This window comes from Mandrillus leucophaeus, unplaced genomic scaffold (assembly GCF_000951045.1).
Source record: "Mandrillus leucophaeus isolate KB7577 unplaced genomic scaffold, Mleu.le_1.0 Scaffold1778, whole genome shotgun sequence".
NCBI lineage: Eukaryota > Metazoa > Chordata > Mammalia > Primates > Cercopithecidae > Mandrillus > Mandrillus leucophaeus.
The window spans coordinates 16369-33716 of record NW_012101785.1 but is presented as its reverse complement, the minus strand read 5'-3'; the positions used below and the strand labels follow the sequence as shown (position 1 = coordinate 33716).

The window sequence follows — 17348 nt, the reverse complement described above, 5'->3', positions numbered from 1 at the left end:
TTTTTTTTTTTTTTTTTTTTTTTTTTTTTTTTTTTTTTTTTTGGTATGTTGGGATGTTATTCTCCTTAGTTTTTCCCTAATAATAATTTTATGGGATTTAGCTTTTATACCTTCCTGTTGCTTATTTTTATGTCTCTGTCTTCTGAAATGATAGGAGGCAGGATTCAGGATAGCTTTTCTTTTCTTTTCTTTTTTTAAGGACGTGGACTCTCACTGGGTTGCCCGAGTTGAAGTGCAGTGGTGCAGTCATAGCTCACTGCAGCCTCAAACTCCTGGGCTCAAGTGATCCTCCTGGTTCAGCCTCCCGAGTAGCTGGAACTACAGTCGTGTGCCACCATGCCCAGCTCACTAAAAAGTTTTTTTTTTTTTTTTTTAGAAATGGGGTCTTGCTGTGTTGCCCAGGCTGGTCTTGAACCCCTGGGCTCATGGAATCCTCCTGCCTTGGCCTCCCAAAGTTTTGGGATTACAGGTGTGATCCATGGCACCTGGCTCAGCATAGCTTTCATACCTTGTGTTGTTTTCATATGGCTTGTAAAAATATGGCCACTTGTGTATTTGGTCTTGTAGATTCTCCCTGACTCTGCTCATCTGGACATTTTCTGTGTCTCTGCCACCCCTGTGCTGCTGAGTAGATTCCACTCCCAGCACTTTCTCAGTGAGGGCCCCAGAAGTGAGTCCAGGGTGACCAGTTTTGGGTGGCCCAGGCTGCTCCCATCTCTTCACATCTTCTTACCGTAGAGCCCCTGCTCTCACCTAGTTTCAGGTGCTGTTCTCAGATCTGTCACCTGCTCTGCTTCGTGGTGAGCACTGATGTCTAGGTTCTCAGGGCCTCCTTGGCTCTCTTACTTTCCTTGGCTTCTTTCCTCTTAGACACTGATACCATGCTGGACTTTGGAGGGTTGGTGGTTTGTCTTTACCCACTTGTGTTTTGGAGTTTGCTGATTAATTGTGTTTCTATGTTTTTGGCTTTGCTGTCCAGTTGCTGTTTATGTGAAGATTTAGAGACATTCAAAAACTATGCCTTTACTAATGACACTTCTGGGTTTTCAGATTGTAAATTGTTAACTTAATGTCTATTTAATGAAGTTGATAGTGGTTTTTTGTTTTGATTTTTCTGTTAATCATCTCCACAGAGAAAAAGGAGTTGGGATGTAGAATGCCCATCCTTTCCAGGAGAAAGACCACTGCAGGTCAGAAGAGCAGGTCTCAGGACAGCAGGGGCAGCTGCCTCTCTCTCTGAAGCATGGCTCAGGTGTGGAGAAGGGTTTCAGGACGCTTCTGGGACTCCGGTAAAGTATCTGTAGAATTGTTTTCCCTGAATGCCAAAGAGGAAATCCTGAGTGTTCAGAACATTGTAATTACATTTCATTGTAATTCCCTTTCTTACTCTTTCAGGACACTGTAATTGATACATTCCCTTTCTTACTCTTTCAGGACACTGTAATTGATACACTCCTTTTCTTCCCTTTCATTCCTTTAATAATCGTGGCAAGTTAGTATTCACCTTTTTTTTTTTTTTTTTTTTTGGAGACAAAGTCTCACTTTGTTGCCCAGGCTGGCGCAGTCATAGCTCAGGGCATCCTTGAACCCTTGAACTCCTGGGCTCAGGCTATCTTGCCTCAGCCTGTCAAATAGCTGGGACCATGCCTGGCTAATTTTTTTTTTTTTTTTTTGAGACAGAGTCTCACTTTGTCACCCAGGCTGGAGTGCGGTGGGGCTATGTTGGCTCACAGCAACCTCCGCCTCCCAGGTTCAAGCAATTCTCTTGCCTCAGCCTCTCGAGTAGCTGGGATTACAGGTGCGTGCCACCATACGCGGCTCATTTTTGTAGTTTTAGTAGAGACCGGGTTTCACCATGTTGGCCAGGCTGGTTTGGAACTCCTGACCTCAGGTAATCCACCTGCCTTGGCCTTCAGAGTGCCGGGATTACAGGCGTAAGCCAGTGTGCCTGGCCGCCTGGCTAATTTTTAAAAAACTTTCTGTAGAGACAGGGTCTTGCTGTGTTGCCTAGGCTGGTCTCTAACCCCTGGCTGCAAGTCATCCTCCTGCCTCCGCCTCCCAGAGAGTTGGGATTACAGGTGTGAGCCCCAATGCCCAGCTCACACCTGTACCTCTTTAATCCATGCAGAACCTTTCTACTTCTTTGTTTGTAAATGAAGGATATTTACTAAGAATGTTCTCAGAAGATGAAACCATTTAGCATACCACTCTTCACAAGAAATGCATGTTTACTCTGGAGGCATACTCTGGAGATATTGCAGGTTTAGTTCAGGACCAACACAATAAAGTGAATATCGCAATAAAGTGATCACATGAATTCTTTGATTTTCTGGTATATATAAAAGTTATATTTATATTATACTGTAGTCTGTTAAGTGTGCAGTAGTATTATGTCTAAAAAAGCAATGTATATACCTTAATTTAACAATATTTTATTGCTAAAAAAAAATGCTAACAATCATAGGAGCCTTCACCAAGGTGTAATCTTTTTGCTGGGAGAGAGTCTTGCTTTGATGCTGATGGCTGCTGACTGATCAGGTTGGTGGTTGAAGGTTGGGGTGACTGTGGCAGTGTCCTAAAATAGGGTAAAAGTGAAGTTTACCACATCTATTTACTATTCCTTTCATGAAAGATTACTGAGTAGCATGTGATGCTGATAATATTTGACCTGTAATAGAACTTCTTTCAAAATTGGACTCAATCCTTCCAAAGCCTGACACTGCTTTATCAACTAAGTTTATAGCATATTCTAAATTCCTTGTTATCACTTCAACAATGTTCACAGCATTTTCACCAGGAGTAGATTTTATCTCCAGAAACTACTTTATTTGTTCATCCGTAAGAAGTAACTCTTCATCCATTCAACTCTTAGAAGATTACAGCAATTCAGTCATATGTTCAGGTTGCACTTCTAATTCTAGTTCTCTTGCTGTTTCTATCACATCAGTTTTTCTGCTGAAGTCTTGAACTCCTCAGTCATACATAAGGGTTGGAATCAACTTCTTCCAAACTCCTGTTAATGCTGATATTTTGATCTTCTGTCATTAATCATGAATGTTCTTAATGGCACATAGAATGGTGAATATTTTCCTGAAAGTTTTCAATTTACTTTGCCCAGATCCATCAGAGGAGTCACTATCTATGGCAGCTACAGCCATGTGACATGTATATCTGAAATAATAAGACTTGAAAGTCAGAATCACCCCTTGATCCATAGGTTGCAGAATGGAAGTGGTGTTAGCAGGCATGAAAATAACGTTAATCTCCTTGTGCTTCTCAATCAGAGCTCTTGGGTGACCAGGTGCATTGTCAATCAGCAGTAATAGTTTGAAAGAAATCTTTTTTTTTCTGAGCGGGTCTCAACAGTGGACTTAAAGTATTACAGTAAAGAATACTGTAAAGAGATGTGCTGTCATCCAGGCTTTGTTGTTACATTTATAGAGCAGAGGCAGAGCAGATTTATCATATGGGCGCTAGGATTTTCAGAATGATACATGATCATTGGCTTCAACTTAATGTTACCAGCTGCGTTAGCCCCAATATGAGTATCAGTCTGTTCTTTGAAGCTTTATTGCCAAGCATTGACTTCTCTCTAGCTACGAAAGTCTTAAATGGCATCATCTTCTAATATAAGGCTCTTCCATCTCTATTGAAAATCTATTATTTAGCATAGCTACCTTCATCAGTGATGTTAACTAGATCTTCTAGATCACTTGCTGCATTACCTTGTACTTTTATGTTATGGAGATGATTTGTTCATGAACCACCCTCTGCTAGTTGCAGACTTTTCTTCTCCAGCTTCACCTCTCTCAGCCTTTGTAGAATTGAAGAGAGTTAGGACCTTGCTCTGAATTCTGCTCTGGCTTAAAGGAATGTTATAGCGGTTCAATTTTCTATCCAGATTGCTAAAACTCTGTATTAGCAATAGTGCTGTTTTACTTTCTTATCATTTGTGTATTCACTGGAGTAGCACTGTCAGTTTCATTCAAGAACTTTCCTTTGCATTCACAACTGGCTTAACAATTTGGTGCAAGAGGTCTAAATTTTAGCCTATCTTAGTTTTTGCCATGCCTTCCTACCTAAGCTTTATCATTTCCAGCTTTTCTTTACTTTTTTTTTTTTTTTTTGAGATGGAGTCTCTGTCACTTGGGGTGGTGGAATCTTGGCTCACTGCAACCTCCACCTCCCAGGTTCAAGTAATTCTCCTGCCTCAGCCTCCCGAGTAGCTGGGATTACAGGTGCCTGCCACCACGCCCAGCTAATTTTTGTATTTTTAGTAGCCACGGGGTTTCATCATGTTGGTCAGGCTGGTCTCGAATTCCTCACCTTAGGTGATTTACTCACTTTGGCCTCCCAAAGTGCTGGGATTACGGGTGTGAGCCACTGTGCCCGGCCATTTCCAACTTTTGATTTAAGGTGTGAAACGTTCAGTTCTTCCTTTGTTTGAGCACTTTGAGGCCACTGTAAGGTTGTTAATTGACTTAATGTTAATATTGTTGTGTTGCAGAGAATAGGAGGCCTAAGGAGAAGGCAAGAGATGGAGGAGCAGCTGGTTGGTGGAGCAGTCAGAACACACACAGCATTTATTAATTTTGCTCTCTTATATTGGTTTTGACTGTGGCACCCCAAATCAATTACAGTAGTAATACCAGAGATCACTGATCACAGACCATCATAGCAGATTTAATAATAATGATAAAGTTTGAAATCTTGGGATAATTATCAAAATATGACACAGAGACACAAGTTTATAGGTGAGCAGATGCTGTTGGAAAAATGGCACACAGAATTGGTTGACACAGGATTGCCAGAAATTTTCAATTTGTAAAAAACACTTTATCTGTGAAGCACAATAAAACAAGGTATGCCTGTATATTCAGAATCTTTTGGCAATGAGATGTTCTGGATAATTTTTGTGTGTTTGTGTACTTACGGAGGAATGCTATTACAAACTCAAGATATTTGGGTATGAGTAGTAATGAGTACCTCATAGGCAGTCAGAGTCATATGAGTGAGCAGATATTACATTGAATGTTAATATGAAACGTTTTGGTCAGTCAGATCTCTTTAGATTCTGGAAAAATACACCAAATTTATAAATATATAAGGAGTACATGCTTTGGGAATACTGAAATTGGTGAATTGGTAAAGGAAATCAGAGAAGAATATGTTAAGGAGAGTATAGTTTAAGATTTTGAATATTTTATAAAAGTTTTTTTTTGCATTTGTCACATAAATTCCATGATTATTATTTTGCCTGCAGTCATTAACAGCTGAAGAGAAGACGATTACAGAAAAACACCTTGAATTATCCCCTAGACCCAAGCAAGGTAACTATTTTGTTGATTTCTTGACAGAGAAGATATAAGACTAATAAATCCTTCTGTGATTATTTTAAAAATTTGTTTTTTTAAAAAAGTTACATGGTTTGGGGAGACTACATTCATAGTTAAAAAACATCAAGACAAGGTAAAAAGGTATTTTTGAGAACTCTGTCGTCGCTGTCACCATCTACCCCATTTCTCCTGCCCACCTAACTAACATTTTTGTGTGTGTCCTTGCTGAGTTCTTTTTTTTTGTTGTTGAGACAGAGTCTCGCTCTGTCGCCCAGGCTGGAGTGCAGTGGTGTGACCTCGGCTCACTGCAAGCTCCACCTCCCAGGTTCACGCCATTCTGCCTCAGGCTCCCGAGTAGTTGGGACTACAGGTGCCCGCCACTGTGCCCAACTAATTTTTTTGTGTGTTTTTAGTAGAGATGAAGTTTCACCGTGTTAGCCAGGGTGGTCTTCATCTCCTGACCTCATGATCTGCCTGCCTTGGCCTCCCAAATTGCTGGGATTACAGGCGTGAGCCACCGTGCTTGGCCCCTGAGTTCATTTTTATCACAGAGCCCAGTAGGTTTAGCTCATGCTCATAGCTCCAGGGTTTTGTGTGGTTTTTTTTTTTCAAATCAGATTTGGGAAGGAAACGTGACCTATGCCAAAAGAACTATACAGCTTCAGGCTCTGAAATTCTTTCTTGATGAATTAGGGAACTTTAAATAAGTAGTAGAAAACTGTTCAAACACTAGAGTATTTGGATAAATGAGGTTGAATTTGTCTCCTGCAGCAGGACATCCAGAGGGCTAAATTCTTTCTGAATTCTGTAGCCTGAGTGTGGGATTGGTTCTCATGGTCGGTAGGTGGTGGCTGAATTCTCCAGGCTGAATTCTTGGAAGAGTGTAGGTGCTGAGGATTTTTGCCAAGTCAGCTTTGCCTTTCTTTTGAGAAGGAATGCCCTTCCCAGTCTAGTCTACCTTTGACTAGAACCTGTTACAAAGGGTCACCTCCACTAAAGATACTTTAGTGAAATTAAGGATTTTTAGATAGGTATGTTGCTGCTAAAGAAAACTGGGGTTATTAGTAATGAAGAGGGGGTGGGTGGATATTAGGTTGGCCGCTGGTTCTGCCGCCATAGGCAGTCAGCCCCGCTGTGGGTGTGTGGGAAGAGTGAGGGCTTGTGACTTCCGGGATCTTGCTGCATCCTAGCTCTATAATCTTTGAAAACTAAGCTAAACATTCGCAGTCTCAGTTTTGTATCTGGAGAATGGGTATAATCATTGGGTTATTATGAATATTAAGTGAGCTAAAAATAGTAGATTAAATGCCTAGAGGTGCTTCAGTAGGTGCTTGATTGATGACAGCAGTTGCTCGTATGTCAGTGGCATAACTTTCTGTGACGTTCTAAACCATGTTATTATTTCAGTGACATGCATTCTTTTCTATACAAATGAAAAAGAAAATTTACCAAAAATGTTTCTTTAAAATTTATAAAATGTTGTATTATGAAATAAACTGTACACATCTTTTAAATACTATAATCTTCTGATGGAATTGCAGAAGCTGTTGGCGAAGACAAGCCTCTGACCTTAGGCACACATTACAAAAGCATGTTCCCCGACTCTGCTTCCCAGCTGTCATAAAAATACTGCCTCCTCACCCAAAATGTAGTATAGAATTTTTATCCTGGAATTTTTGTTAATAGGATGTCTTAAACTAATACTTCAGTATTAGTTTAAATGAACCTGTTAAAAATGAACCAGTTCTACGAAATTCCTCGAGTCTCTTTTTCTATCAGTCTCCACTACAAATAGCGAGCCTTTATTAAGTTATTAATAATGATTTTTTGCCTTAGCAAGCTGCGTATGTTATAAATAAAGTAACTATACATTCATACAAGCTCTTCTCACCTTTCAGAATATATTGATCATTCTATAGAGTAGAAAGTACACCAGAGTATGGGTCAAATAAGTAGTGGCATGGGAAAATCATCCAAAAATGTATTTTTGTTATGAAATACAAGGTAACAACTTATTTAATGTTTCTTTTTCAAAGTTGAATTTACTTATACATGTTTAAAATCTCCAGAAAAGATTCAAGCCATATCTGCTAAAGAAAAATACTTTCCCCCCCGACATATTATAAAAGTTTAGAAACCAAGATGAACTTGATCTTTGAATATTATAGCAATTGACACTAATGAGAAAAGGAAAAAACTAAAATTATCCGGCTAATAAAAAATTACTAATAATTATTATTTCTTGACCTGCCTGTTTCCCCACTAGACCACTGGCTTCTTAAGGGCAGACCCCATCTGTTGCTCATCTTTATATCACTGCTGAACTAGTTTCCAAAGGCTGTATTATGGCCTTTGGAAGTACCACAAACTGGGTGGCTTTAATCAGCAGAAACTGACTGTCTCACAGTTCTGTAGGCCAGTCTCCAAAATGAAGCTGTTGGCAGGGTTGGTTCATTCTGAGGGCTGTGGGGGAAGAATCTGTTCTAGACCTCTCTCCTTGGCTTATAGATACTGCGTTCTTCCTCTGTCTCTTCCCCAGGTCTCTTCACATTGTTTTCTCTGTGCATGTCTGTCTTTGTGTCCAGATTTCCCCTTAGAAGGATTTCAGTCATCTTGGATTAGGGCCCACCCTAATTACCTTACTTGAATTTGATTACCTCTATGAAGACCCTGTCTCCAAATAAAGTTACATTCTGAGGTACAGAAGGTTAGGACTTCAACATATGAATTTTGGGGGACGGGGCGGGAACACAGTTCAGCTCATAACACCGGGTGCTAGGACAGTGCCTAGCCCACAGTGGGCACCCAGAAATGTTCAGTCTGGCTAATATTTATCCTACGGTTCCATTGGAATGAGCCTTGATATCAAGGACACCCTCTTTTCAGCAAGTAAAATGAGTTGCTAATCAATTCCTGGTAGTGGTTTTTTTTTTTTTTTTTTTGAGATGGTAGTGGTTTTAACTATCTAGTTGTGCAGTCAGGTGCCTATAATTCATGGATTTATAAATCTAGAGTCCTGGTCTCTGAGGTTTTGAATGACGTAACTAATGATTATCCTGCCTTTTAAATTAGATGGTACATAAGCATCAGACAGTTACATATTTTCTTAAGATACTCACACTAAACTAATCGTGAAAACAACTGCAGGTCTCTCTGACTTGGGAGCCACGCATAATGGTTAAGAACATGGGCTCAGAAGCTAAACTGCCTGGATGTGCCTCTCAGGCACCACAGCTGCTGGCCGAAAAAAGGCATTACATTTGGGAAGTGCTTTTCAATGAATGATTCGTAACATAGGAACTGTACGAATAAAGCTGTAAATTCACCTAAACATAAAGGGAAAAATAGCATGGCCAAAATTACATATATAAGTCTGGTATTGTATAGGGCAGGAAGATCACTTGAGCCCAGGAGTTTGAGGCTGCAGTGTGCTGTGATCATGCCTGTGTACAGCTGCTGCAGTCCATCCTGGGCGACATAGCAAGACCACATCTCTTACAAAAAATTACACGTACATAAACAAAATTTAAAATTCAGAAAAACCAGGGAAAATATTGTGACTCATGTCACAGACCAAGGCTGATCTTTCTCATAAAGAACCGTCAGAACTTAATCTAGGGGAAAAAAGATAACTATTGCAAAAATAATGGTTATGGAGGGACTGCTTTCAAAAAAGGAAATATAAATGATTTTCAAATGTATGAAAAGATGCTCAGCCTCAAGGCAGTGAGGTCAGTTTTTTCTGATCAGATCATCCAAAATCTTAGTATATGTCTTTCTGTTTGTTCTTTTATGTTCTTTTGAAGTCTAAAAACGTGTACTTTGGTTTTACATGTCTCTTAAGTATCAGGGGAACCCACCCCCAGTATTTCAACGTAGGTTCTTTCTATTTTAGCTAAGTGTTGGCCAGCTGAGAAATAAAGAGTACAAAGAGAGGAATTTTACTGCTGGGCCTCCAGGGGTGACGTCACATATTGGTAGGACCATGATGCCCACCTGAACAGCAAAACTAGCAGGTTTTTATTAAGGACTTCAAAAGGGGAGTGGGTATACGAACAGGGAGTAGGTCACAAAGATCACATGCTTCAAAGGGCAAAAAGAAGAACAAAGATCACATGCTTCTGAGGACAATAAAGATCACAAGGCAAAGGGCAAAGCAAAGATCACAAGGCAAAGGGCAAAATCAAAAACTCCTGAGAAGGGTCTATATTCAGCTGTGCACGTATTGTCTTGATAAACATCTTAAACAACAGAAAACAGGGTTTGAGAAGAGAAACCCGTCTGACCTCAAATTCACCAGGGTGGGTTTTTTCCCCCCACCCTATTATGCCTGAGGGTACTGCAGGAGACCAGTCCTTATCTCAACCACATAGGAGAGAGACTCCCAGAGAGGCCATTTATAGACCTCCCCCCAGGAATGCATTCCTTCCCCAGGGTTTTAATTATTAATATTCCTTGCTGGGAAAAGAATTTAGTGGTATCTTCCCTACTTACATGTCCGTTTATAGGCTCTCTGCAAGAAGAAAAATATGGCTCTATTCTGCCCAACCCCACAGGCCATCAGACCTTATGGTTGTCTTCCCTTGTTCCCTGAAAATTGCTGTTCTCTTTTTTTTCAAGGTGCACTGATTTCATATTGTTCAAACACATGTGTTTTACAATCAATTTGTACAGTTTAACACAATAGTGGTCCTGAGGTGAGGTACATTCTCACCTTACGAAGATAACAGGATTGAGAGATTAAAGACAGGCATAAGAAATTATAAAAGTATTATTTGGGAAGTGATAAATGTCTATATTAGAATGAAATCTTCACAATTTATGTTCAGAGATTGAAGTACAGAAATTGTAAACGTATTAATTTTGGGAACTGATATATGTCCATATTAAAATGATACTTCACAATTTATGTTCCTCTGCCATGGTTCCAGCTGGTCCCTCCATTTGGGGTCACTGACTTCCCGCGACACTTAAGTTTCTTGTAGGTATTTTATTGTTTTTTCTACTGCTTTAAATTTGATTTCGTATCTTTGTTTGTACCTTGCCACCTTTATTGGACTTTCTTATTAATGGTAGTAATTTTTCAGTTGGTTTCTTGACTTTTCCATGAATTCATTTTATAATTTGCAAATAGTGATAACTTCCTTTTCTTTTCTTTTTTTTTTTGAGATGATGTCTCACTCTGTCACCCAGGCTAGAGTGCAGTGGCGCGACCTCTGCTCACTGCGACCTCCACCTCCTGGGTTCAAGCAGTTGTCTGCCTCAGTCTCTGGAGTAGCTGGGATTACGGGCCCCACAACCACGCCTGGCTAATTTTTTGTATTTTTAGTAGAGATGGGGTTTCACCATCTTGGCCAGCCTGGTGGTGAGCTTCTGACCTCGTGATCCACCCGCCTCGGCTTCCCGAAGTCTGGGATTACAAGCGTGAGCCACCGCTCCCGGTCGATAACTTGCTTCTTGACTTACTTTTCAAATGCACAATAATGATAGAGATCGATAATGTCTCTTACAAGTACCCAGTTTATTAGCTTTTTAGATAGATATAGATTCTTAGGATGTTCTGAATAGTTTATTTTTCCTTTTATAACATGAACAATAGGCCACTTCAGTAATTCTAGATGTTTGTGGCACAAAGTAGTAAGTGTTCAGTAAATGTTGACTATTCCATGTTTTTTGCCTTTGTAAATACTGTTTTTTCAGACATCATCGTGTTAGTGAATCCTCTTTTCCTGATCAATGCAAAGTGGAACATTCAGTTTTTTTGTACCACCACTATTCCATGACATACGTCTGGTATAGTGTTAGTTTTTTTCATGATTAGTGTTTCCTTCCAGACCACACATGTTCCTTGTGGGAAGGAGTTTTCTTTTCTTTTCTCTTTTCTTTTCTTTTTTAGAGATGGGATCTTACTCTGTCACTCAGGATGGAGTGCCGTGGTGCAGTCATAGCTCACTGCAACCTCAAACATTTGCTCTTAAACTCGTCCTCCTGCTTCAGACTTCCAAGTAGCTGGGACTACAGGCATGCACCACTATGCTCAGCTAATTTTTTAGTTTTTTGTAGAGATTGGGTCTCACTGTGTTGCCTAGGCTGGAGTTTTCTTTGTTTCCTCATGGTTTACTGTATCAGAGGGGTTCTGTAAATATGTATCTGATGAAGCCTAGGTTTATTTTTTGTAAAACATGAATTTTATAAATATCTAATCTCTTCATTTCATAGTGTATTGAAATGCGCTTTGAAATATATCAAATATACCATGTAGGATAAGATATGTATGTATATATGTACATATATATGTTTTAGCATTATATTTATAATTATGAATATAAACAGAATAATTGATTTTTATTAGGTATATATTCCTTTTCTGACCAATATCAGAAAAGTTTGCTGTTGACTTTTGATTCTACCAAGATGAAATAGCCCCATTCTGGCTACGTTTTCCACCTATTAGAATGGCTATAATAAAAAATAGTGGCAATACCAAATGCTGGTGAGGTTGTGGAGAGACTGGATCACCAGTACATTGCAGGTGTACAGTAAAATGGTACAACCACTCTGGAGAGCAGTCTGGTGATTTCTTAAAGACTAAACATGCAATTACCATATAACCCAGCAACTGCATGCTTAGGCATTTGTCCCAGAGAATGAAAATTAAATTTACATAGCATCTTGTACACAGATGTTTATAAGCAGCTTTGTTCATAATAGCCCCAAACTAGAAACAACACAGATGTCCTTCAGTAGGTGAATGATTAAACAAACTATGGTGCATAGTATCATGGTGTACTATTCAGTAATAAAAAGAAAATAAATGTTGATAACTTAGATGAATATCTAAGAAATTATTCTGAGTGAAAAAAGTCAATCCTAAAAGGTTACATAGTGATTTTATTTATATAACCTGTGTGTGTGTGTGTGTGAGAGAGGGGGGGGCGGAGAGAGAGAGAGGAGAGAGAAAGGGAGAGAGACGGAGACAGAGAGAGATGGAGTTTCGCTCTTGTTGCCCAGGCTGGAGTGCAGTGGCTCAATCTTGGCTCACTGCAACCTCTGCCTCCTGGGTTCAAGCAATTCTCCTGCCTCAGCCTCCCCAAGTAGCTGAGATTACAGGTACCTGCAACCACACCCGGCTAATTTTTTTGTGTTTTTAGTAGAGATGGGGTTTCACCATGTTGGCCAGGCTGGTCTCGATTATATAACATTTTTATAATGACAGAATTACAGAAATGCAAAACTGAGTAGTGGTTGGCAGAGTTCAGGGATTGGTATGGGGCCAGGAGATGGTGTAGCTATAAAAAGGTAATGCAAGGCATCCTGTGGTGATAGAAGTGATCTGTATCTTGACTGGATGAGTGTCAGTATCCTGGTTGTGTTGTACTACAGTTTTGCAAGATGTTACCATTGGAGGGACTGGGTGATGGATACAAGAGTTTTCTCTGTTGTTTCTTACAACTGTATATAAATCTAATATTATATCAAAATAAAAAGTGTAATTAAATACAATGTTTGGTCTTAAGTGTTTTAAGCACCCTGCTCCCAGAGCTCTTAGCACGGCAAAGGAAGCACACAGAAGCATTCCTGTTACTCATAAGTTTTGACTTTGTGTTTTGCATTTAAAAAATTTTTTTGTTTTCATCAAATACCCCAGGAAGTTATACTTTTATAAAATGTTATTTCAGGTCTTATTTTTCTGGTTTTCTTTTGTGCTCTAGTCACTTTCCTTTTTTTGTATAACTTAACCAGTTCTACTTCTTTTTCTTCTTGGAACTTGGCTTCGAACTCAAGAGAATGTTAGTGAGATTGTGCATAGAACTTCAGGTAGAAAGATTTGACGTAGACATTGCTTTTCCTATCACAGAGTTTTGTGTATTCGTGACTTTGGCAAAATTACACACATAAAATTGTATTCTGATAAATGACCATATAAGGAGATGATATTTATGTGCTTTCTTTTTCTTCAACAGAAACTACCACATTTAAAAGCACCAGTGGGCTTACAGATATAACATGGAGTTCCAGTGGAAGTGATTTTTCGGATGAAGATAAGACACTTTCTCAATTACAGAGAGATAATGGACATTGCTCTAGAATAGACAGATTTTGTAACAGGAACATTGTGTGTCCAGAAGATGGGACTAGTGAAGGTAAATTGATAATTTTGTTAGAAATCCAGTTTCTGTTAAATATTGGATTTAATATTGGAAGAAACTTACATTCCTTTCTAGTATTTATCATTAACATTCCACCTATCAGAATGGCTACAATAAAAAATACTGACAATACCAAATGCTGGTGAGGTTGTGGAGAAACTGGATCACCAGTACATTGCAGGTGTACAGTAAAATGGTACAACCACTCTGGAAAAGAGTCTGGCAGTTTCTTAAAGACTAAGCATGCAATTACCATATAGCCCAGCAACTGCACCTTTAGGCATTTGTCCCAGAGAATGAAAATTAAATTCTTTTCTAATAATTAGGATTTTACTGAGTTCCACCCTCTATGCTAAACACTTCAGAAACATTTTCTTGTTTAATATTTCTCAAAACAACTCTAGGAGATAGGTATTACAGATATTATTTTTATAGTTAACAACTTAAGCTTGGACTGATGGAATGGATTGGGATTCCGTTTTAGGTCTCTCTGCTCCATAGCCAGTTCTTTCACCTTCTACACAGTGCCACGCCCACACTGCCTTCTTCCCAACCTGTTGGGTAAATACTGTGACAACCAGTGTGTGGTAGAGGTGTAACGTACTGACAAATTTCTATTCAGATGGCGTTTTATATTGTGTCATGTTTTAGACAATTGAAAGCAGAGTTTCTTATCCTTGACACTCTTGACATTTTGGGCCAGATGATTCTTTGTTATGGGGAGTAGCACCTTCCTCTGCCTATAGGATATTCTGCCGTGTCCCTTGCCTTTACCTGCTGGGTCACGGTAGGATCCCAACCACAGTGATGATAACCAAAGATGTCTCCAGATGTTGTCAAGGGTCCCCTGAAGGACAAAAATTACCCCTAGTTGATAACCACAGATGTAGAATTATGGAAATCATGTCCTTTTAGAATTTTTAAAATATACAAATAATCTATAGAATATTTAAATGTCTTAATGTTTTCAAAATAAGCTTGTGACTTTTAACTCTTGACAGTTCATGTTAGTTACCTAGGGTTAGGTTTGTACAGAGACAGCTTCTCGGGAGGGTAGTTAAATTCTTTTGACCACTTTGTATGTCATTTTGGTAACTATTAATTCCATTGACATTTTAGTAGTTACCAGGTGAAGTGGTATTTTAGGATTATATATAAGCTGATAGCAATTCGACCATAGTAAATTAAATTTATTGTTACATAACTCTTGGTTTGTCTTCATACATTTCAGAATACAAAGTTTATGCTTTTTATGGGTAAATAGTATGGTTTGTGCCTCCCAAAGTGCTGGGATTACACATGTGAGCCATCGTGCCCAGCCTCCCTTCCATTTGGTTTTTAGCAATTGTCTAAAAGTTTTTATAACTTTCGGAAAATCTCTTAAATTATTGGAGATCCAATTTCCTCATCTGTAAAATGCAAATTTAAGTGTAATAGTAGCAGTCTTCCTGTTTTTTAAAAGTTTTGTGACCACAAAAGTTTTGTGATGAAAGTGCCAGTTATTTCATAGCATGCATCACATTGCAATATGTATTAATCTGTGGGCTACTTCAGGCTAGGAATGGTGCTGTTTTCTCTCTTGTATTTATTTCGTATTGTGAGTATCTTGAATGATGTGATGGGCTCTTTTTAGGCACTTGCTTTGTCTAATGAATGAAGGAGTGAGTGAATGAACGAGGGCTGCAAAGATGTGTGATACTGGCGGCAGCTCTGAGGGCATTTGTGTTTTTCCCTTGTCTGTCCCTGGCTTCCTGTTGGGAAGGTTCAGCAGCCTGGAAAATCTCTAATGTGTTCCCCTGCCTGGCTTCCATGACTGAATTTGATGTTTATGTGGGAAGCAGTTGCCATTATGCATCTGCTTCTCTCAGTGGTGGCTGGACCTTCAGTCTGTTAAAATCATTATAGTGGCTGTTTTTTTTAAGAGATGAGGTCTTGCTCTGTCACCGAGGCTGGAGTGCAGTGGATCATAGCTCACTGTAACTTCAAACTCCTGGGCTCAAGCAATCCTACTATATCCTCTTAATTATGTTTAGTGAAAAAGTCTAGCCGTGTAAGAAAGGAGGAAAAAATAATACATAGTTTATTTGCTTAAACATGCTGGAGAAACTCTACAAGGATACAGAAACAATAAAAGTAGTTAACTTAAAATTGGAGTTGGAGTAAGATTTGGGAGAAACAGTGATTTGAGATGAGAGTAGAAATATACTTTTCACTGTCTAAATTTTTTTTTTTTTGAGACAGAGTCTCGTTCTGTTGCCCCGGCTGGAGTTGAGTGGCACGATCTCGGCTCACTGCAGCCTCCACTTCCCGGGTTCAGGCGATTCTGGTGCCTCAGCCACCTGAGTAGCTGGGACTATAGATGTGCGCTGCCATGTCCAGCTAATTTTTTGTATTTTTAATAGAGACAGCATTTCATCTTGTTGACCAGGCTGGTCTTGAACTCCTGAGTTTTGGCATTCTGCCCACCCTGGCCTCCCAGAGCTCTAGGATTATAGGCATGAGCCATTGTGCCTGGCCCTAGATATGTTTTTTAAAATTACTAAGTGACATGGATAACTACTAAGAATAAAGGAGATTTAAAAGTGAAAGATTAAGGAGATAATTAAGCAAGTTAAAAATTGTATTTTTTAGGTGAATTACAGTTTATTGACTGGGAGATCGACAGTGACAGGGCAGAGGCTAGTGACTGTAATGAATTTGAAGATGATGAGGGTGCTGTGGAAATCTCAGACTGTGCTTCTTGTGCAAGTAATCAGTCTTTGACAAGTGATGAGAAGCTATCGGAGCTTCCCAAGGTAAGAATGAATTATTTCAAAACTTTTAGTCTCTGTATAACATCTGCTAATCATAGTTGTTTTGTGTGTGTGTGTGTGTGTGCGTGTGTGTGTGTGTGTGTGTGTGTGTTTTCCTGTCCTTCCTCAAGAACAACCACTTTTGACTCTTAGGGGATTCTTTTCTTCTTTACTCGCTTATCTCTAAATAATGTGCTTGTGCTGTACTTCTCAACGTGGATAAATATTGATCTCTCTTCTCGCTCACTTCCCACCCTCACTGCACGCTGAACTTTTTTTATCCTACTGTTCTCCCAGTGCAGATATATCAAAGTTTGGTTAGATTATATTCAGCATTTTACACAATTGTGAATAAATAATATTGATAGCCAAGGGAAATATTATTATCCTTTGCAACTATTTGCTTTCCCTAGACTTAATAATTATTTTGGTTTTTGTTCATCTAGTTTTACTTATTGATGGAAAAAAATACTTTTTCATCATTGCCTAGCTCTCTTGTTAAGATTTTCAGACAGCAGGCATTCTGTGAGTTTCATTTTTTTGGAGAACTCTTTCCCACAACCTCCTAGCTGCTCCAGTTTGAACTCAGCGTCCTCTCTCCTTTCGCGAACATTGTCACCCGGACTTTGCTATCATTCTGGGAATTTATTGACCTCTGTCCTGTATTGTGCTCCTTTATCCAGGATTTCATGTTTTCCTCTTTCTTGGTTTTCACCCTGTTTTGGTTGAACACATCTTACCGTAACTTCCTGAGGAATTATTTGGTATGTCAGAAGATGCTTTTGTCATATTTTGATGTGTGACTGAAAATTTGTATAGAATTTTTAGGTTGGAAATAATTTTCCTTCGAAGTTTTGAAGGCATTGCTTCATTATCTTAGCTCAAGTTGCTGTCCATAACCTTGAAGCTATTCTCATTCTTGACCTTTTAAGATTTTTCTCTTCATTACTGGTTTTAAGCAGTTTGATTGTGATATGCCTTGGTATGATTTTTCAGTTGGTGTTTGTCAAGCCTTTTGAATCTATGGTGTTTTGGGGGTTCCCCAAGACCACCTCCAGGTTCAGCAGTTG

General features: G+C 39.2%; 1 protein-coding gene across 1 annotated transcript; it reads left to right on the top strand.

The window, feature by feature from the left end:
• Nucleotides 1-1124: 1124 nt before the first annotated feature.
• LOC105537651 (DNA repair-scaffolding protein-like) lies at nt 1125-16281 on the top strand (the record flags this gene model as incomplete). The annotated part of the gene is made up of 4 exons (XM_011977294.1): nt 1125-1289; nt 5264-5330; nt 13301-13417; nt 16118-16281. Coding segments are annotated over 4 exons (513 nt in total), but the record flags the coding sequence as incomplete, so codon positions are not given.
• Nucleotides 16282-17348: the final 1067 nt, after the last annotated feature.